The sequence below is a fragment of the Syngnathus leptorhynchus genome, chromosome 2, assembly GCF_054491065.1.
Source record: "Syngnathus leptorhynchus isolate UIUO chromosome 2, UIUO_Slep, whole genome shotgun sequence".
Taxonomy (NCBI): Eukaryota; Metazoa; Chordata; class Actinopteri; order Syngnathiformes; family Syngnathidae; genus Syngnathus; species Syngnathus leptorhynchus.
The window spans coordinates 4,928,565-4,947,853 of NC_141196.1; the positions used below are offsets into that span (position 1 = coordinate 4,928,565).

The 19,289-nt window shown below is 50.1% G+C and overlaps 5 protein-coding genes across 8 annotated transcripts; 1 reads left to right on the forward strand and 4 right to left on the reverse strand.

Annotated features, from left to right (window-relative positions):
- Positions 1 to 124: 124 nt before the first annotated feature.
- Positions 125 to 9,318, forward strand: camta2 (calmodulin binding transcription activator 2). 4 transcript variants are annotated; one of them, XM_085905482.1, is made up of 26 exons: positions 138 to 291; positions 780 to 873; positions 952 to 1,040; positions 1,522 to 1,589; positions 1,649 to 1,784; positions 1,852 to 1,923; positions 1,997 to 2,144; positions 2,220 to 2,348; positions 2,801 to 2,984; positions 3,246 to 3,984; positions 4,161 to 4,622; positions 4,848 to 4,974; positions 5,063 to 5,197; positions 5,580 to 5,758; positions 5,820 to 6,001; positions 6,090 to 6,168; positions 6,251 to 6,452; positions 6,527 to 6,661; positions 7,027 to 7,148; positions 7,221 to 7,393; positions 7,506 to 7,710; positions 7,785 to 7,856; positions 8,033 to 8,053; positions 8,454 to 8,650; positions 8,728 to 8,802; positions 8,884 to 9,318. In XM_085905482.1, exons 2-26 carry the CDS (start codon positions 837 to 839, stop codon positions 8,936 to 8,938), a joined length of 4,023 nt encoding a protein of 1,340 aa, XP_085761608.1. In that variant the 5' UTR covers positions 138 to 291; positions 780 to 836; the 3' UTR covers positions 8,939 to 9,318. The 4 variants fall into 4 exon arrangements, with proteins under 4 accessions (XP_085761609.1, XP_085761608.1, XP_085761606.1 ...); XM_085905480.1 differs by lacking the exon at positions 138 to 291 and adding an exon at positions 298 to 468; XM_085905483.1 differs by lacking the exon at positions 780 to 873 and having other exon boundaries at positions 125 to 291.
- Positions 9,171 to 9,887, reverse strand: LOC147060274 (stress-associated endoplasmic reticulum protein 1). The gene is made up of 3 exons (XM_085905484.1): positions 9,667 to 9,887; positions 9,461 to 9,536; positions 9,171 to 9,398 (listed from the first exon to the last, which is right to left on the reverse strand). Exons 1-3 carry the CDS (start codon positions 9,748 to 9,750, stop codon positions 9,358 to 9,360), a joined length of 201 nt encoding a protein of 66 aa, XP_085761610.1. The 5' UTR covers positions 9,751 to 9,887; the 3' UTR covers positions 9,171 to 9,357.
- Positions 9,888 to 10,400: 513 nt separating this feature from the next.
- On the reverse strand, positions 10,401 to 10,887 carry LOC147060275 (C-type natriuretic peptide 2-like). The gene is made up of 2 exons (XM_085906141.1): positions 10,792 to 10,887; positions 10,401 to 10,655 (listed from the first exon to the last, which is right to left on the reverse strand). The coding sequence occupies exons 1-2, from the start codon at positions 10,885 to 10,887 to the stop codon at positions 10,401 to 10,403; spliced, it is 351 nt and encodes a 116-aa protein (XP_085762267.1).
- Positions 10,888 to 12,271: 1,384 nt separating this feature from the next.
- On the reverse strand, positions 12,272 to 15,796 carry eno3 (enolase 3, (beta, muscle)). The gene is made up of 14 exons (XM_085900641.1): positions 15,679 to 15,796; positions 14,982 to 15,071; positions 14,815 to 14,910; positions 14,691 to 14,749; positions 14,241 to 14,310; positions 14,024 to 14,157; positions 13,814 to 13,930; positions 13,619 to 13,724; positions 13,198 to 13,395; positions 13,051 to 13,127; positions 12,849 to 12,973; positions 12,652 to 12,760; positions 12,510 to 12,568; positions 12,272 to 12,416 (listed from the first exon to the last, which is right to left on the reverse strand). The coding sequence occupies exons 2-14, from the start codon at positions 15,064 to 15,066 to the stop codon at positions 12,347 to 12,349; spliced, it is 1,305 nt and encodes a 434-aa protein (XP_085756767.1). The 5' UTR covers positions 15,067 to 15,071; positions 15,679 to 15,796; the 3' UTR covers positions 12,272 to 12,346.
- A 1,215-nt stretch (positions 15,797 to 17,011) lies between these two features.
- Positions 17,012 to 19,241, reverse strand: slc25a11 (solute carrier family 25 member 11). The gene is made up of 9 exons (XM_085900653.1): positions 19,057 to 19,241; positions 18,561 to 18,713; positions 18,373 to 18,490; positions 18,209 to 18,297; positions 17,915 to 18,005; positions 17,751 to 17,841; positions 17,575 to 17,674; positions 17,450 to 17,501; positions 17,012 to 17,357 (listed from the first exon to the last, which is right to left on the reverse strand). The coding sequence occupies exons 1-9, from the start codon at positions 19,119 to 19,121 to the stop codon at positions 17,202 to 17,204; spliced, it is 915 nt and encodes a 304-aa protein (XP_085756779.1). The 5' UTR covers positions 19,122 to 19,241; the 3' UTR covers positions 17,012 to 17,201.
- Positions 19,242 to 19,289: the final 48 nt, after the last annotated feature.

Sequence of the window (19,289 nt, forward strand, 5' to 3'; positions counted from 1 at the left end):
TGGCTAAAGCCAAACTGGCCGTTTTTTTTGTTTTTTTTTCTTGACCTGGATTTGCTACCTCCGCAATCTATATATATTCGCGTTATGGTTCCTTTAGCAAATTGTAATACTTTAAAGTGCGGGTTTTCTTATCAAATCAAATGCAATCTTTGGCTTCTCCATTCAAAGCCAGTTCCAGTACCTTTACACCTATTCTGGCGGCATTACGGTAAAATCACTCTACGAGACATTACGGTATCGGCGTAAAGACGTCAGAGGAAAGGAAGATGGCTACCGGGCAGAAGGCGGAAGGTAAAGTAGTTTGTGGAGGTGTTTGTGTTGAACTGCAATTGTTGCGACGCGTCCCCAGCTTTAGCGTCAGCTAGCGCAGCTACACTCGGAGGTAAAATCCCACTGAGCTTTTTCCGCCGGCGTCAAATCGGTGCTTTTAGCATGGCTAGCACAGCTGGGCTATCCGAACGGCGAAAGGTAAATATTCCCACTTGACCACTTTGTCAGGGATCAAAAGCTGTTGTTTTTAATTGAGCGTGTTATGTAAGCGGCAACACTTATTTCAATAGTTTTAACAAGCAAAGCAAAAGTTAGCCTCCGAGAGTGGCACAGCTTGTAGCCGGCAGAGATACACCAGAAGTGGAGCAAGGAGCTCGGCGAGTGCCAGAGTCTGATTCGGGCCTCCACAAGCAAGTGCTCCCTTTTACGGTGGTTGCTAAGCAACAAGGAACTGTGTTTTCCCATAGTTGTCCGCTGTGAGTTCAGCCTGCGTGTTTGTATGTGTGTAGTGGGTCAGTGTAGGTGGCTGTGCGTCGTGTGAGACCACCCTGCATGGGCTCGTCGCCATGAGCAGCAAGGAGATGGTTTCCACGGGTCATTCTGGTCGGTGTCAGCTCTGTTGCCATGGTAACCCTGGACATGGGGAAGATCAAGCTCTGATGGATTTTGTGTGTGTGTCAGAGAGTAAAGCACAGAGGAACAAGCTGCTGGAATGTCTCCCTCGCTCTTCCTGTCTGCCCAACGAGCGTCTGAGATGGAACACTAATGAGGTCAGTTCAAATTAACAAGCACAAACGAATATTTGACTTGTGAGATGGACTGTTGTGTTAGTTGGATGTGGGATGGCTGTTTGCTCTCCTTCAGTGGGGACTTGACTTAATCAGCTTTAATCATTATTTAAAACATAATATAAAAATTCAATAGACAACTTTATATTATTTTTAAAAACTTATCTTATGATTATTTATACTGTATATACAAGGAAAACGTATTTTTTAATGTATACATTTGCACCCTTTTTATTTTAAAATAACTGATTTTATAAATTGAGTTTGGTCCGAAGGAATTTATCGTTTCAAAGAAATGAGTCTTTTTTTTTTTTGTACACGTTTAACACGTTTTGTTTTGTACCAAATAAATAAATGACTGAATAGTTGTGATTTAATTATTATCAAAATAATTGTAATTAAGTCAAGTTCTGGAATGCGGCTGATGTAGTTTCCATGCCAAAGCCTTTGCGTATGTGTGCAGGAGATTGCGTCTTATCTGGTAAGCTTCGATAAGCATGACGAGTGGCTCTCCTGCACCCTAAAAACCAGGTATACACCCACAAACACACACAAAGACGGTGGCCTCTGCTCACTGTGCACTTTTTCAGGCCAAAAAATGGCAGCATCATCCTCTACAACCGGAAGAAGGTCAAGTACAGGAAGGATGGCTACTGTTGGAAGAAACGCAAGGATGGGAAGGACACCAGAGAGGACCACGTGAAGCTGAAGGTGCAGGGCATGGAGGTGAGCAGCCCCTCCCGGGAAACTCACTCACGATTATCGTTGTCTCACTGGAGCACGTCGCTTGCAGTGTCTCTACGGTAACTACGTCCATTCCGCCATTGTGCCAACATTCCACCGGCGTTGCTACTGGCTGCTGCAGGTAAATACACGGACAGAAACCCACATGAGCGCCATCTTTCCCTCCCTTTATTGTGACCTTTGTATTTGAAAAGAATCCAGACATTGTGCTGGTCCATTACCTGAATGTGCCCTCCTTGGAGGATTCGGGCAAATGCAGTCCGCTACTGTGCGCTGTGACCAGTCGCCACGACAGCGTGAAATGGAGCCATGACGACTTGCTCGGTCAGCTCAAGCCCATGTGTAAGACGCTCTCGCACGAGTCTACACGTACGCGCACACGTCAATCCGGTGTATGAGTGCGCAGGTGTCTTTTAGTTCACAGCATCAAGTGCACCAGCGGGAGTGCTGATTTCAGCATCGAGGATCTGGTGCAGCTCATCCTGGAGCGCCAGAGAACCAAACCGCAGCCGCGCACACACGCGTGCCTCTGCAACGGCAGCCAGGGTAACTCCCCCCCCCCCCCCCCCCCCCCCCCCGCCTAGACATTTAGTTCATCCATCGAGTCCTGTTATAGTTGTTGCCTTAATTTAGACGGTTTATTTATTCATATGAAAATTGTGAATTGGAATGTATTTATTCATTAATCACATCAATAAAACAAAAGTTTGCAGACACCTGTTTAAACAAATCATTCCGTGGTTTAGATTTGGACAAGTGGCAAATGTGTTGTTGACACAATTACTTGAATATCCTGTGTGTGTGTGTGTGTGTGTGTGTGTGTGTGTGTGTGTGTGTGTGTGTGTGTGTGTGTGTGTGTGTGTGTGTGTGTGTGTGTGTGTGTGTGTGTGTGTGTGTGTGTGTGTGTGTGTGTGTGTGTGTGTGTGTGTGTGTGTGGGTGGGTGGGTGGGTGGGTGGGTGGGTGTGTGGGTGGGTGGGTGTGGGTGTGTGTGTCTCAGGAGGAAACATTCCCCACAGCTGCAATAGCACCAAGCACCGGATCATCTCTCCCAAATTGCCCCCATCGTCATCCTCGCCGCTCTCCTCAGAGACTGGGGAGCTCGGGGGCGGCGGGGGTGACGCCAAACTGCCCCAGCTCCAGGCTCAGGGAAGCCCCGCCTCCTCTCCCGGCCCCACTTCCACGTAAGTGAGCCTAAAATGAAATGTTGCCGTATGAGTTGAATTTAATGCACGCCCTTAAATTAGCTAACTGGATTCATGTTGTGCATCCTTGCTCTTATGTGGTTTCTACTGGTAATTGGTAAACCGTTTTAATGGAAATTGAACAGAATTTGAAAATTAAACACTCCAATCCAAATTCAAATGAATGCTGAATCCCAAACGATATTAAACACTCAAATCCTAATTCAAATGAATGCTGAATCCCAAACTGTGTTTTTACAGCTCGGTCACATCCCCCCCACTGACCACCGTGGCGCTGCCGCACGACGCCGTCATCGTCATGGCGACCACTGCCGCCATCACCGGGGGCAGTGGGGACGATGCCCCCAAGGAGAGCTTGGCGCTCACCCGCTCCAGCCAGTTACTTCTCTCGCCCCCCCTCCATCCCCATGCCAAGCCTCCCTCGCCCTGCCCGCCCTCCCCCACACCCCCCTCCCTACCCGCTCCTGTGCACCACACCCTCTCCCTCACCCTCCTTCCCTCTCCCGTCATAGGAGGCCTGCTCCTCACTCCCTCCTCTTCCGCCTCCCCTCCCTTATCCTTCTCCTCACCCGCTCTCCCCCCGCCGTTCCTCCCGCCCGCTTTTGACCCCGACTCCTTTCTGAATTCCCCCAAGCAAGGCCAGACGTACGGCGGGCCCCTTCCTCCCATCATCTGCTCCTCCTCATCGCCGCTCTCCCCGTCCTCTCTGGCGCTCTCCCCCACGTCCACCCCGCCCTCGTCCATCTCCCCACCGTCGTCGCTCTCGTCGTCCTCCTGCGAGACGGACAGGAAGGACGCGTCCTCTCTCCCGCCCTCCTTCCTCTTGTCGCCCACTTCCTCGGTGGCGCCGCCCCTCCTACCGCTCTGTCTGGAGTTGGGAGCTGTGGGGGTACCGGCGGAGACGGTGGGAGGTACCCGCGAGGAGAAGGAGCCGGGACGTGACGCTCCCATTTTAGCGCATCCGTCAAACCTGCTGCAGGTGAGGACCAATTGGACTTTTTAGTCATTTGGCTCAAGCAAAACATGTCACGGTCAGAGGCAAAACAAAAAACTTTTTTGTGTGGGATAAACAAAAAAAAGATTTTATTTCACCTCCCCTGAGTACAAATTTGAGTCCATTTTGCATAATCATCATGACGTGTCTGTGTGGCGCAGCCCAGCCAATCATCAATGGCAGGAAGTGGCGTGGCATCACAGGAGCAGCCTTACGGTCACCTGCCCGCGCCCCCCGTCTCCCCCACCACCCAAAACGTCACCATGGAAACATCCACCCCGGCGTCGCATGCGAAACAGGTCGACAGCCCACCCCCCGATGCCGACCCCCCTCCCATGGACACGCAGCAGGAAGCGGAGGAGCTCGAAATCTCCTTCGACAGCCAGTTTCCGGACCTCATCTCTGACCTCATCACGGTGGAGACCAATCCCGAGTCGGCGCCGGCTCCCTCCGCCCCCGTCGAGGCGGCCCCCGGGCCGGCCGTCTTCTCTGCCGGGATTCGCTACATGGTGCCCCCTCAGCCTTCCCCCTCCACCTCCTTCCTGCCCTTTCCTCAGCCGCTGCCGTCTACCTCGCCGCTCGCTTCCATCACAGACTTCTCACCGGAGTGGTCGTATCCCGAGGTAACCCGTAGTCACCACCTCCTGATGTAGTTGTGCACAAGGTGGCAAAAGTACTTTAAATAGAAGCACAGAGGAAAAAAAATGGTCAAAGTAGAAGTTCTCATTTAATTCCTGCTCAGGTTTTGCTTTAGTAAAAAAAAAAATTGGTCTAAGCACATATATTGTTTTCCAAAATGCCAAATGTTTGCAAATCAACATTAATACCACTGTGTGTGCATTGTGTAGGGTGGGGTGAAAGTATTGATCACAGGACCGTGGAGCGAGCAGACGGGTCGATACTCGTGCGTGTTTGATCAAAGCGCAGTCCCGGCTTCACTAATCCAGCCTGGCGTGCTGCGCTGCTACTGCCCTGGTACACACACACACACACACACACACACACACTCGCATGCCTGCAAACACACCAAGTCTAACTGGATCACTTGGTTTCCTCGCCGCAGCCCACGAGGCCGGTCTGGTGTGTCTTCGGGTCGTCGAGTCCGGGGGCTCCGTGTCATCCTCGGTTCTGTTTGAATACCGCGCTAGGAATGCCAGCTCGCTGCCCAGCTCACAGCTCGACTGGCTCTCATTGGACGGTGTGTTATCCATTATTAATATAGATCCACATTTTAGAAATAGTCTATAATAATGATACAATTATTAAATGACTCAAGTTCAACAATTAGCAAGCCCCAACGTTTACATATGTTTGTATCCAATTGGAGTTTCTTAAGCCATAAAGGGTGTCCATATGTTTTCAAAATCCAGCAGTCTTTATTCATTATATCTTCTGGAATATTTTAATGAAGTCTTTCTGTTAGTTTCAAAAGTGTTTTTCATTTTTAACACAAATTTTGAGTTTTACTGAAATGCATTCCTCCCCATACAATGATAATGTCATTGTATCAGTTTTATTCTAATATAGTGAGAGCTGAGGTTTTTTTTTTTTTTTTTTTTTTTCTCTCCCCTGTCCTTCAGACAATCAATTCAGGGTGTCCATCCTGGAGCGCCTTGAGCAGATGGAGCGCAGGATGGCGGCCATGGCGGCCCGCGACGTCGCGCAACGACAACAACATCAACAGCAGCGGCAACAACATGGCAACCAAATGGCGGCCGCCGTGCCACCTCCTCCTCACGCACCCGAGGATCGCGAGCAGGTGAGCAGGCCCGAGCCAGAGTCGTGACCGCGTCGTCGTCTTAACTACGTTTGTGTCTCAGTCGTCCCAATGGTTCGAGAGGAGGATCATCGGCGTGTGCGAGAGGATGATGAGAGGGGTGCGGTGGAGCGGAGGTGACGAGGAGCGGCTTCAGCATTTGCCGCGTCACCGCGGGATGACGCTGCTCCATCTGGCTGCCGCGCAGGGTTACACGCACCTGATACACACGCTCATCACCTGGAGGTAAAAAAAATCCCTTCCTAGTTTTACATCTATATGTTTCATCAGTTCTTCAATCAAATCATTTTAAAAAAATCTTTGTGTTTTGCAGGCGTGTACACGGCGATAGTTTGGACCTGGAACAGGAAGTTGACCCTCTCAACGTGGACCACTTCTCCTGCACGCCGCTGGTACGAACCGCTCCGTTCTCTCCGCCTGCCGGCTCAGACTCCCTGTCAAAACGGCATGTTGCCGTGGTTACTTGCGTTTCAGATGTGGGCGTGCGCTCTGGGCCATCGGAGAGCGGCCGAGCTCCTGTACGGCTGGAGCGCCGTGGCTCTCGGCATCCCGGACTCGCTGGGCCGCCTCCCGCTGGCCGTGGCCCACTCGCGAGGGCACACGGGTCTGGCCGCCGCTCTGGAGGAGCTGCACATGCACGCCGCCGCCTCGCCTGCCTCCACCAGCCCGGACACAGGTGACACACGCCGTCACAATGAAAGCTGCCGCTCTTTGCCTCTTAACGCTTTCGGCTCTGCCTCGCCCCTGCAGGCCTCAGCTCCTCCAGCAGCCTCCCTTCGTCCCCTTCTCAATGTTCGGCGGCCCCCATGGACACCTCGCCTTCGTCTCCCTTATCCCCATCTTCATCCTCATCGTCCTCCTTGCCTGTGGAGGAGCCGCACGCAGGTAACATTCAATGAATGAGTCTACACCAGAGTGAATGCTCATTTATACCCACTATTCATTTCCCATTTTCTGTGCTCTCCTGAAAGGCCACAAGATGGTGCCAAAGCACTGTCTAATGTGGATTTGGTCATGAAAGTCTGTTGAAGATATAACTCTGTCAGGGAGGCGCTAAGTTTAGCACTCTATAAGCATACCAGTTGCTACTTTCTAAATAGCTGATTGTGTTTTTGACTTTATGATATACATATATGTAATATACATACTTTCAGAATTCTTATACATATAGCAAATGACTAGAAAGAAAGACTCACGAGTAAGAGAAGTGGTGAGTGTTCACTGACTCTTCACTGGTCTGCCACTTGCAGCTTTGACCCTCTCCGGGTGTACGAGCGAGGGCCCCGCGTCCCCCGGCCTGCCAGCCAACCTGGCAGAGCAGTTTCTGAGCTACAGCGACAACGTGGAGAATGAGGGCGAGGACGACGAAGAGGTGGTAGTACTGCCACGAGACGCACAACCGTCTATTGCCACGGCAACACGCGTGTTTATCGTGGCCCAATAGGTCGACATGGCAACGCTGGCGGAGCAAATCATCGAGGCCACGCCGGAGCGAATCAAACACGAGGACTTTGCCGGGGGGGCCGAGTCGCTGCTCCGTGAAAGGCGGGACGTGCAGGACACCTGGCTGGCGACCTACCTGGACACGATTGACGCCCATACGCAGTCCCTGCCCAGGTAAGCCCCCTTCAGCACAGACTTTGATCACAAAGTTGAGCTTAAAGTCCCCATGAAGTGAAAATGAGTGTACAAGTTGTCCGCATTGCAAGCGTGGTCTCTGTCTGTGTAGGCGGGTGTGCCCCCCCTCGCCACTCAGCGCCTTGGCCCTCCAGAGACTGCGACCGCCCTCCTCGGCGGCGTGGGCCGAGTTCCTGAACGCGTCGGCCAACGGTCGGATGGAGCGCGATTTCGCCCTGCTGACGCTGACGGACGGCGAGCAGAGGGAGCTCTATGAGGCTGCCAGGATCATCCAGAACGCCTTCCGGAGATACAAGGTACTCGCTTGTCCTAGTAGGGGGCTTCTAGGGCACCCTGTTCACTGCCCGTGTGATTGTTGGCATACGTGCAGGGTCGCAGGTTGAAGGAGCAGCAGGACATGGCCGCCGCCGTCATTCAGAGATGCTACCGTAAATACAAACAGGTACGTGTGTGATTCTTTTTTAAAAAAAAAAAAATGGATCTTCATTTTTTTAACTCAATAAATTAATATCTAATATTACTGTTTCTGACAAATCTGGGAAGGCTATGTTGCTCAGTCCTATTTTGTGTCCTCCATCTTCACTAACACCTACTGTCTCTCTGTACCTCTCTGGCTAGCTAACATGGATAGCTCTCAAGGTAATATGGTGACCACTAGATGTAGATGTGTATGTCAGTGTGTGTTTATTTGTGTGTGTGTTTGTAAGTGAGAGAAGCTCATTTCACACTGGGTGTTTAAACTGAACAATTGAGAATAAAACAACCCGTTTAGACAGAAAAGACTTAGTGTGTAAAGGTTAAGCCTTTAAACCCTAACCATGTGAAACTTCCTATAACATGAAACCCGTTTAGTCAGCAAACTAGTTTGGCCTCTAATGCTCCCATGTGTAACCAGTTTGGGAATCAAACCGGTTAAGCCCTCTGCAACACATTTTGGGAAGAAAATACTTTACGCGATTCATGCTACTGTGCGCCACCTGTTGAGGCAGCAAATAGGTTATCCTCCTAACACTTTTCTCCTTTGGCCCCGCCTCCCCAGTACGCCCTCTACAAGAAGATGACCCAGGCGGCCATCCTGATCCAGTCCAAGTTTCGCTCGTACTACGAGCAGAAGCGCTTCCAGCAGAGCCGGCGTGCGGCCGTGCTCATCCAGCAGTACTACCGCAGCTACAAGGAGTACGGGAGGCTCAAACAGGGCCCGGGCGGCGGCTGCACAGGCCACACCCCCAAACTCAAGTAAACATGTGGACCAAGGCCGTCATATGTGTGTCAACTGGGCCTATCCAGTGTTATCAGCTTTCTATGTCCACCAGGGGGACCTTCCTGACCAAGAAACAGGACCAGGCTGCACGGAAGATCATGAGGTTCCTGAGACGCTGCAGGCACCGGTAAGACACACACACACACACACACACACACACACACACACTATAGGACAAGCCACTGATTTGACACTCATGTTGGCGCAGGATCAAGGAGCTGAAGCAGAACCGGGAGCTGGAGAGACGAGGCCTGACCACGTAAATCCATCGCTCGGCATCCTGATGAATGTAGTTCCCAGCAGGGGGCGCATGGAGGCAATTGTCCATCTCTGTTCTTATTTGACATGTTGGTACGCATGTATCCATACATAATACACGGGACTTTTGAAATATTGTTATTTATGACTGCAAGTGAGTCTTAATGAACTGAACTGTGATTTAGAGGCGGCAGTCTGGCTTGTTTTGCATGATGCCATCAACAAAGGAGACGTGTAGAGAAAATATCACCTTTAATTCACACAGGCTTTGAACATCAATCAAGCAAAGCATCGTGAGACGTGTGGTTCACATGCTTTGAGTGTACGTGTAAAAAAACAGTTTGATCAACAATGAAAAAAAAACTAAACAATGACTAAACAAGAACAGTGTGTATGTTTTCAACATGGGACGGGGAACAGCTCATCACATGCCCTGTCTGATACTCTGGATGATCTGGAAGATGGCTGCAACACACGAAACGACGACGCGTTATAGTGGAAGACTAAGTGATGAGTAATTAACTCACCTGATCCACAAACCACAAAGACGAAAAGCGCCAGAAGCCACGGACCTACAGGTGACTTTTCTTCATTGACCGGTCGCTGCAAGAGGAAAAAGTCTCGCGGTCATTTCGGAAGCGGACGCAAGTCCTTAGCATAAATGACGTTTTCAGCACGGAGATGAAAGGACAGTTAGCCTAGTTAGCTGTGTAGCTTAGCTGTGGGTACCAACCGAGGTTTTCTGGACGTGTCCCCGCTGCGTGATGGTTTTGCTGTGCCGCTCGTTCGCTACCTTCATTCGTTGCACCGCCGACATGGTTGCGGGTGAGACCGGGACGAGAGGGCGACGACGCGGATTGGTGCCGATAAAAGAGCCGCTGCCCCTCGCGTCCGATGCTAACTGTTAGCAATAGCCAGACTGATGCCAGCCCGTCACGTGACGTATTACGGCTTCTTCGCGGCACTAACGCGTTTTAGGTTTTTACACCGCCACCTGGTGTTTTGTCTCGATAACCCCATCCATTAGCCGATCAGCTTAGTTTTTATAAATTGATGGTTAGGTTTCGCAATTGGTGGAATCATTTTTGGAATCCTCATAGTTAATAAATTAGAACGTGTAGTTAAATATCTATAGCGCATAATTAAAAAAAAAAAAAATGTATGTCAGGCTTCTGTTCACACAATATTTGAGTCCATATGAGGATGTGCCAAGGATGTGTGTGTGTGTGCATGTAAGATAATTTTCAAAAGCTAGTGTATACAAGCTGGTGATAAATCAAATGAACAAACAACAAATTAACTTTCTCTTCTTTAATCCAGATACGCATACACACTTGTAAATAAAATGTTGTCACGGAACAACAACTTGTCAACAAACAAATGCACATGTTTAACACATGCTTGTCTTGTTACACAGACAGTCTTCTAGCAGCTTTTGCCAGGGGTCAGAGGTAGCATGTCAAGAGTTCAGCATCCCAGTCCACTAACTGCGCCGATGCGATCCATCTTCAAACCGAAGCATCCTCGTCCTCCGAGCGACGTCCACTTCCCACCGCGTCGCCTGATCTTGACGTGCCGCCGCAGGACGTCGGCGAGTAATCGTGCACCCACAGCCTCCTCCTGTTTTGGGGGGACCAGCGGGCCTTGCGCAGAGCCCTCGGATGGGAGCGGAGTGGCCATGAGGAGAGAAGAGAGCCGCGATCCAAACAGTGCGGTCATGGCCTGTCATGCAGTTTGGATTGATTGATTAATTTCTTTGTAAGTGATCATTTTCCACATAATAATTGAAAGATGAAGTCATGACATGAAGACTAAAACTCTTTATGGGTAGGTGATGGAAGACCCGGACCGGGCTGACCTTGACATCCTGCTTCTGAGGTGTCGGCTTGGACTCGGCGGTGAAGATGAAGATAAGGACCAGGCAGGAGAGAACTGAAACGGCTGAAGCATCCATATTCAGGTCAGTAACGCCGCACTGTGATTGGCCAGAAGCTGCCACCGGTTTTCGTTTCGATACGTGTCCCCAAATCCCGACCGATCTCGAGTCGGTTGTCAATAACTAATCAATAGAAAATCCTCTCGGAGTAAAAATAAAAAAAAGTAACTCCCAGCCGGGACGCGTCTGAGGATCGAGGTCCCGGACGGCCTTTTATAGAGATTCGGTGGCGTGATGTCACGCATGCCTGGCGCTGGGGTCGCCTTGGTGACTAAGTCTCTCTCTCACGCACACTCACAATCTGAAAGTCTGCAAGTGTTGAAGCAGGATTTCGCCTTTGATGGGAAGTCACCTGGACATGATTACATTCATCCATCTTCCTTTCCGAGGGGGGCGGGGCACACCCTCGCTAGCCAATCACAAGATGTTTCTAGACAAACATCCATTTGCATTTGCATCTATGGATGAATTTGAGCCTTGAATGTTCATTCCACAACCATGCATGTTACGTTATGATGATTGATGGGCTGCTCACCGAGCGTTCGCAAATAGATTCACCCGTCGTCGGCCTATCGAAGGGCTCGTCCGGACAAACGCGCGTTCTGATTCACACCTCGGGACATTTCACTCGCACGTGTCACCTCCATCCAGGTTCTTGTGGGAAAAATCGTTGGTTACCAACAGGTCCGCGTTCTTCTTCATCATCACTTTTTATCCACACGGTGACCCCTGGACTTTGCGTCCCGCCCCCTCGTAAAGTGTCACCGCGGCGACCGGATAGTCCCGGTGAAATATTTCCTGCGGGAGGGGTAGCGGCGGGCACGCCGGACGTTCACATAGTGCCGACCCAAAGGTGCGGCTAACGAACCACCCCGCCTCTTTTTTGTCTTGGACCGCTTTCAGCAGATTGACGTCATTACACACACTCACACTGATGGGCCTTTTTACCTTGTGATTGATGTGCTATTGTGTGTGTTAGCAAGATATAGTAGAGTTGACACACACACACACACACACATGCACGCTACAGCCTCCTTATTCCCTTCAAATCTACACACAATACCCCATAATGCAGTTTTCTCCGATGAGATTGAAGCCAAATGAGAAAAAAAGTAAATCATTGACTTTTTAAAATCAAATTTGCAATCATTCTGTCACAACAAAAATTCTTTTTTTGTCCTTCTCTCCCATTCGTTGTCTTTCCCACCTTCTCTTTCTCTCTCTTTCCACACACACACACACACACACTTGGACATGGACATTGATGGCAATGGTTTTGTCTTTGATGATGTCTTGTCACATGGCCGCTGATCATCACCAAGCAACCGGCGGCCTTCACCCAAACTTCCATGTTGACGTCACGGAGGCGTGTGTGTGTGTGTGTGTTATTGACTTGGTGCTGTTATATTTTGTTTTTTCATTGTTTTTATTGTTGTTATTGCTGTTTTGTTTTCTGTAGAAAACAGTGGCTGGGGTCTCAGTTGACCTTGGGGTGGCGGAAGTCCTTCCCGGCGAACTTGGCCTTGTCTCCAAGCTCCTCCTCGATCCTGGGGAGGGGGGCGGGCACACGGCAATGAGGAAGGCGGGTAGGTGGAACGAAGCAAGGAAGTCAACTCGAACGGAAACCAGGAAGTGCTTACCTCATCAGCTGATTGTATTTGGCCAGACGCTCGGACCTGCAGGGGGCGCCGGTCTTGATCTGCAGCACATGCACGTACAGGTTGTTACATATGAAGCCTTTTGTAGTCCATCTTGGTGCTTTTTGCATATTTTGCGTCTGACCTGTCCAGTGCAGAGTCCGACCACCAAGTCGGAAATGAACGTATCCTCGGTCTCTCCGGAACGATGGCTGACCATCACGCCCCAGCCGCTGCTCTGAGCCAGCTTGCACCTGGCATACACACACTCAAAGGTGAGGCCAGACACACACACACGTCCACAGACAGACAGACAGACAGACAAGTAAGTCAGCGTCTTACGCGCGAATGGACTCGGTGACAGAACCGATCTGGTTGACTTTGAGCAGCAGGCAGTTGCAGGCCTTCTTGTCCACCGCCTGTTGGATCCTCTTGGGATTGGTCACCGTCAGGTCATCGCCTACGATCTAATGGGTTGCTGTCTTAGCTCGAGCGCACAGGTGGACGCGTTTGTGGGTGTGTGATGCCAGACAGTCGTAATCACCTGAATGTCCGTGGAGGATGTGAACTTGGCCCACTGTTCCCAGTCGTCCTGGTCAAACGGGTCCTCGATGGACTGGACTGGAGAGAAAAGGCAAGGGTTAGCCGCCTAGCTGTTAGCCACCTCACTGTTTGTTTTTTTTTGGCCCACCGGGGTAGTTCTTAATGAAGCTGCGGTACAAGTCGCCGAGCTTCTCGCCACTGATATGTCTGGAGGGGTCGTCGGGCGACTTAAAGTCCAGGTCGTACTTTCCGGCGCGGAAGAACTCGGACGCCGCCACGTCCATACCGATGATGATCTTGTCGGGGTAGCCGGCTTTCTCGATGGCCGTCTTCAACAGCTCCAGAGCTGCGACCCGTGATGATGATGTCATCAACATGTCACAGGCACGGAGATCAGAAAGGGATACTGTTAGGTGTGCTCGAGTGAGAGAGACTGAAGTGATTTAACATGTGCATTATTAAGTCGAAGCGCATATCTGACACATTCAAAATGGCCGATGTATTGACGCATCCCAGCAAAAAAACAAGTTTTGCATGCATTTGATGCTGACGTGGCGCTGGCGTCTCACCTTCGTTGTTCTCCAGGATGTTGGGCGCAAAGCCTCCCTCATCACCCACGTTGGTGGCGTCCTTGCCGTACTTGGCCTTGATGACGTTCTTCAGGTTGTGGTAGACCTGCAGGATGGATGACGGGTGACTAAAACGTTGGAGCCAAGCCCCCTAAAAAAAAACAAAAAAACACAGCTACGGGGAGGCAGGCTTACCTCGGCACCGATCCTCATGGCCTCGTGGAAGTTGGAGGCGCCCACCGGCAGGATCATGAACTCCTGCATGGCCAGCTTGTTCCCGGCGTGACTGCCCCCGTTGATCACGTTGAATGCCTGCGGGCGACAAGATGACTTCCCGCTACTGACTGACATTTGCGCACACTCGTTGAACAACTCGTGGAACCACTGTCTTAGGAATGTACTGACGGGAACGGGAAGAATGACGTCCTTGTGTCCGGCCAGGTCGGCGATGTGGCGGTAGAGAGGGACCCCCTTCTCGGCGGCACCCGCCTTGCAGACGGCCAGTGACACGCCCAAGATGGCGTTGGCGCCAAACTTAGCTGCGGAGACAGACGGGCGATGGACAGGTCAGACGCAGACCAAGAAACCTGAGACACACAAACGGACAGATGGACGGACTCACATTTGTTCTCTGTGCCGTCCAACTCCAACATGAAGTTGTCGATCTTCTCCTGATCAACAACGCTGAAGTTCTGTAATGAATGGAGCGGGCATCCGCTTAGTGCCTTAACACTAAATGTGCCAGCAAAAAAAAAACAGGTACTACTTTCCTATTACACATGAATCATAAACTGTGAATCTGCAGTAAACGAGTTTGATTATTTCCCTGACCATGCTCGTAAATCAGAACCATTGTATCTCAAATCATCTTTCTCCATTGAAACGAATGGAAATGCCATTAATCGGTTTCAGCCCCCCACCCAATTTTTTTAATAAAGAAGAATAGCACTCTAATATTGTACTTTATACAACTATTGAGAAAAAAAAAAAACTATTGATGCAAACTAGAATGTCAGTCATTCTAATTTACAGCTCTTGAAAAACTCAAGTAGGGTCAGTCGGCTGTATTAACCTTTGCAATAAGCTGGGGGGCGATGTCCTTGTTGACATGCTCCACGGCCTTCAAGGTCCCTAAAAAACAAACACAAAAAATGAATGTCGCAACCATGCGGGGAAGGGCGCCAACGGAGGCATACCTTTGCCCAGGTAGCGACTCTTGTCCCCATCTCGCAGCTCCAGGGCCTCGTGGACGCCAGTGGAGGCGCCGCTGGGGACCGCTGCTCTGAAGTGACCTGAGGAGAACAAACACTTGAGTCTTTGTGACCGCTATGCTCGCCTACGCTTAGCTAGGCTAGGCCCTCACCCTTGGCGGTCCACAGGTCCACTTCCACCGTGGGGTTCCCTCTGGAGTCGAGAATCTCCCGAGCGTGGATCTTTGTGATGGACATCTTGTCTGTGGATGAGAAGTAGTACATGTATCACTTAAACATATCCGTTCCCTCCAGCCAATCAGAATCAGCGTGATTGTTTTGAGAGGGGAGGGGGCAATACTGTACTCTACAGAAATATTTGCGCTATAAATACCATGACCTTCTCTTATCATTTCAGTGAGCTAAGCATTTGGCACTTTGCTAACTTCCCAGCTTTTGCAAGAAATATTTTTCTTACATTCACTGAGCAGTATTTCTCTTATTGTTGATAAACGACTAAACAATAATTAATTTGACATGTACAAATCAATTTTGTTAATTCAGTAATTTGCACGTTTTTTTACCTTATTAAATAATTGTTTCGTTAAATATGGCTTGATTAGTTAGCAATAGCATGAATACTTTTTTTTTTTCAATTCACATTATGTATTTTCTATTCTAATCTAGGAGTGACCTCTCTGTTTTCTAAGTCAAATGTGGGCCTTTAGCTCCAAAGTTTGCTCATCCCTCTGGACCTTGTCCTCACTTCCTGTTTGCCTCAACTTTGACCTTGTGCTGAAGGTCGCTCACAAATGACAAAAGAAAAGCACAAGTGCAAGGGACGTGGGGGCGTGGAGGGGGGGGGCCTACCTCAGTTGTCTTCAGTGGGGGGGGGCTGCTGGTGCGGGTGCTTTGTCCGAGCGGAGAGGAAGTGTCCCACGGCCACGAGGAAGTGTCCTACAAGGGGGGCAGCAAGAGGACCTTTATGGACCTCGCTGGCTGGGGGGCGGGCCTAGCCTGAGGCCAAGGGAGTGTGTGGAAATGTTTGTGGCTGACATCTCCATGTATGTGTGTCTTTGACCATGTGACACTATATAACGTGTGAGAGAAAGACTAAGGTGTGTGTGAGTGTGATGTGTGTCAGTGTTAGTGAACATGTGTGCGATACTGTTGTGTGTGGCAATGTGTCACGATGGTCACACGATGCAACAAATTGCCAGCTTGCTTGAATCGATCGTCATCATCAGTTGTTACCACGGTTACTTAGCCGGGGCAGGGATGTTAAGTCCCACATTCACTCAAATCAACATTTGTTCCATTGCTGTTACAAAAAAAGTCAAAAGTTACAAAAGTTTACAGTATGAGCGTGTGTAACAGTTTGACGCTCCCTGGCGCACAGCAAGAGAAGGTCAGAGTTCATTGAAAGGAGAAATGTGAAACGCTCAGCCTTCAAGCAAAGGTCAGTCACACAACCACACACACACTTTAACCTTTCCATTCACCTTTAACGGCGGGGAGCAGAAATAGAAATCATCTTAAGGACTGGTCGGCTTGATGCCCAAGTGGCAGGCACGTCTGCCTCTCAATTGTCCGGCCCTGAGTTTGAATCCGGGCTGTGACCTTCCTGCATGGCTGCTCAACGGTTTTGTTTGTCTTGACGTGTGTTGCGACTGGTTGTCCAGTCCAGAGTGTGGCAATGCAGATTAGAGCACAGTCGAGAACAGATGTTCATGACTGCGGACGGCTACGCTACATCCGCGGCACTGTTGTGTAACAGTTGTGGTCGTCCACCCTTTTGAGTGCTGTCATCATGTGTTCAGTGTCACATGACCTCTTTACTGTCCGTGTTTCTGTCTCCATTTTTGTGTCTCATTTTGTGTTGGGACATCGTCTTTCTCGCATATTGTTTGTCTTTGTGTATCTCTGTAAATGTGTGTTTTGTGAGTGTATTTCACTCTGTCTCTGTCTCCATGTTTGTTTGTTTGTGTGAAGCCCAACTTTTGTTTTTCCCCCTTTATATTAGTGTGTGTCTTCATATTTGTGTTGCCTTGGTTTGTTGTCAGTGTCCGTCTGTTTCTTTTTGTTTGTTTCTGTGTCCGTCTGGAAGTTTTAAAGTATCTGTTTTGGTGCGTCCCTGTCTCTTGGCATGTGTTTCTGTATGTGTGTATGGTTCTGTGTTTGCGACACCAAACCAAGTCCAACCAATTGTCCCAAAGTTTTTAATGGGCCCTGCTTATCATACTCAGCATCTGTAACCATGGTCACTCTTGTAAGTGACAGAAAGTTCTAATCCATGACCTAAATTCTCATTTGTTCCTTTCTTTTAACAAAAAGAATTAAATTATAACACTGGCAAGTGTGTGTGTGTGTGCATCCGTTTCTGTCCGTGCGTGCTAGCGGTCTAGCACGTGGGTCTTGTACAGGCGGTTCATCTGCTCCAGGAAGATGAAGGTGAGCACGGTGTGCGGTCCGAGGCGAGCGTAGTACGGCGTAAAGCCTTTCCACAATGAGAAGAAGCCTTCCTTGCCCACCACGCGCATCAGCACCTCCTACATGTCAGAGCACACCAGGTTTTGTTTCACCATTTGGGAAAGTTTTTGAATGTTTAGTGGTTATCCATCATCTTCCCGCGCAGACTCACCAGGCCGTTTTTGTACTCGGGTTTGCCATCAATCATCCTCATATTCTGAATCCTATAAAAGACAATAAGGGAGGCAGTGAGAGATGCGGTTTAGTCCAGCGACCACCAGGGGGGGTCTTCCTCACCTTGTCTTCACTATGTCGACAGGCATGGACGCCGCCGTGGTGACCAGGCCACTGATCATACTGGCGCAGAAATGACACAAGATGTCATCACCAAAGTAGCCTAAAGGGCAGAAAAGTCAAAGTGAGTGAACACAAGATGGATGAGTGTTAGTTTGCGTGCACGTTTGTGAGTTTACCCGAGTCTAGCAGCGCCTGTTTGGACTGTGAGTACGATGCCAGCTGGGCGGCGTTGACCACCACCGCTCGGGCCATGGTGGGAATGCACCCCTTTAAAAAAAATCAAGAAGTGAGCCAGAACATTAAGACGAATGAGCACGTTGCAAGTAATGTGGGCGCTCACCCTCCACAGCGTAGTGACGCCCTCTTCGCGCATGATTCGAGCCAGGGCGTTAAACACGTTGGTGTACCCTCGTCTCTGGTCGGCGGGAAGTCTGCACGCATGATGTCATTTGAGAGAATGCCACAATTACGTAATCACTCCATCCCCTGTGTTGCTGTGATGTGAATGATGGAGTCGGGAAGTATGATTTAGTCACGCGGCAATGATGTAGTGGTCCCATAGTGACATATGATGACATCGTAGGGATGTACACAAGATGGAGTAGCGGCGGTGGTATGACGGCGTGACCCTCACCGCCCGTCGGCCGTCATCCGGATGAGAGCCACTTCGGCCGGCGTCCCCACGAAGGCCCCTGTTGCGCCAGCCGTCATCCCGATCAGCGCCTGCATGAGGTGCACAGGTTAGCATAAGCGTAGCTTTATTTGGTGGGAGGTGAGGGAGGAGGAGGCGTTGGACACCTTGAGGAAGAAGTTTGGCGGGCGACCATCGGCCGATGTCATCTTCTCGAACAAGATGGTATAGATGCCAAGTCGGGTAGTGGTGTAGGTGGCTTGGCGTAGCAAACCTGCAGACAGACTGAGACGGACACATATGCAGTGGGCATTAAGCCACTAAGACAGGAGGGCGAAAGGTCATGGCGGCCTACCCAGTGTAGATGCCACTGATGCCCTCATTCTTTAAGATGGAGGCGAGTGCGTGGAAGCTGGTTTTATATTCTCGAGCCTTGGTGCCCTGACCACTCAGCTGCATGCGGTTCTTCACCAGGTCCAAGGGCTGCACGAACACCGTAGCGCCCATCCTATGTACCACACAGACAAAAACACACGGTTAATCTGGCGTTCTTAAAAGTTGCCTTTTTTTCAGCAGTTTTCCCAAAACCGGTGGAACCATTTCCAACATAGCTGGACATGTTTGTTTTGTTTTTGTTTTTTTCATTATTGAGGGTTCATGCAGATAAAGTAACTAATGTACAGGTCGCTCTTTATTGGCCATAAAGATGGGTTTGGTTTGAAAAAACTATCAGTCAGACACGGAGAGTTCAAAGGTAATCGATCAACTGGGACTGGAGGCTGCTAGGTAGCTAAAGAGTTCGGTTGCTAGCTGTTAGCAGGCTAATCTGGTCAGGAAGCGGTGCCGCTTACCCGGCCAAGCCTCCGAAGAGGAACTTGATGGCCTTCGGAGACGTCTTGCTCTTCGGAGACGTCATGGTTGGCCCGCTCCGATTCCGATTCTCTTCCTGTCTATGTGCCTGCCAGTGGGCCGGACAGTCACCTGCAGCAGCCGGGGCCAAGGTGACACTGAAGAGGCACGGCGGGTCACATGATGCGAGGGGCCAATCAGCAGTTGTAGCCGAATGCTTCCGAGCGAGGGACCA

Bases quoted from the DNA above. Each gene is read 5' to 3' on its own strand.
- camta2 (XM_085905480.1), top strand. From the start codon at position 433: ATGGCTAGCACAGCTGGGCTATCCGAACGGCGAAAG. The intron at 1,041-1,521 runs GTCAGTTCAAAT...GTATGTGTGCAG, and splicing joins TGAGATGGAACACTAATGAG to GAGATTGCGTCTTATCTGGT. The intron at 5,198-5,579 runs GTGTGTTATCCA...CCTGTCCTTCAG, and splicing joins CGACTGGCTCTCATTGGACG to ACAATCAATTCAGGGTGTCC.
- LOC147060274 (XM_085905484.1), bottom strand. From the start codon at position 9,750: ATGTCGGCGGTGCAACGAATGAAGGTAGCGAACGAGCGGCACAGCAAA. The intron at 9,537-9,666 runs GTTGGTACCCAC...TTCCTCTTGCAG, and splicing joins GACACGTCCAGAAAACCTCG to CGACCGGTCAATGAAGAAAA. The intron at 9,399-9,460 runs GTGAGTTAATTA...CGTGTGTTGCAG, and splicing joins CTTTGTGGTTTGTGGATCAG to CCATCTTCCAGATCATCCAG.
- LOC147060275 (XM_085906141.1), bottom strand. From the start codon at position 10,887: ATGGATGCTTCAGCCGTTTCAGTTCTCTCCTGCCTGGTCCTTATCTTC. The intron at 10,656-10,791 runs GTCAGCCCGGTC...ACTGCATGACAG, and splicing joins CTCAGAAGCAGGATGTCAAG to GCCATGACCGCACTGTTTGG.
- eno3 (XM_085900641.1), bottom strand. From the start codon at position 15,066: ATGTCCATCACAAAGATCCACGCTCGGGAGATTCTCGACTCCAGAGGG. The intron at 13,725-13,813 runs GTAAGCCTGCCT...TCCATCCTGCAG, and splicing joins CCATGAGGATCGGTGCCGAG to GTCTACCACAACCTGAAGAA. The intron at 12,569-12,651 runs GTCAGACGCAAA...CATGTGCTGCAG, and splicing joins TCGGACTCTGCACTGGACAG to ATCAAGACCGGCGCCCCCTG.
- slc25a11 (XM_085900653.1), bottom strand. From the start codon at position 19,121: ATGACGTCTCCGAAGAGCAAGACGTCTCCGAAGGCCATCAAGTTCCTC. The intron at 18,714-19,056 runs GTAAGCGGCACC...TGTGGTACATAG, and splicing joins CTCTTCGGAGGCTTGGCCGG to GATGGGCGCTACGGTGTTCG. The intron at 18,006-18,208 runs GTGAGGGTCACG...TCATGCGTGCAG, and splicing joins CGGATGACGGCCGACGGGCG to ACTTCCCGCCGACCAGAGAC.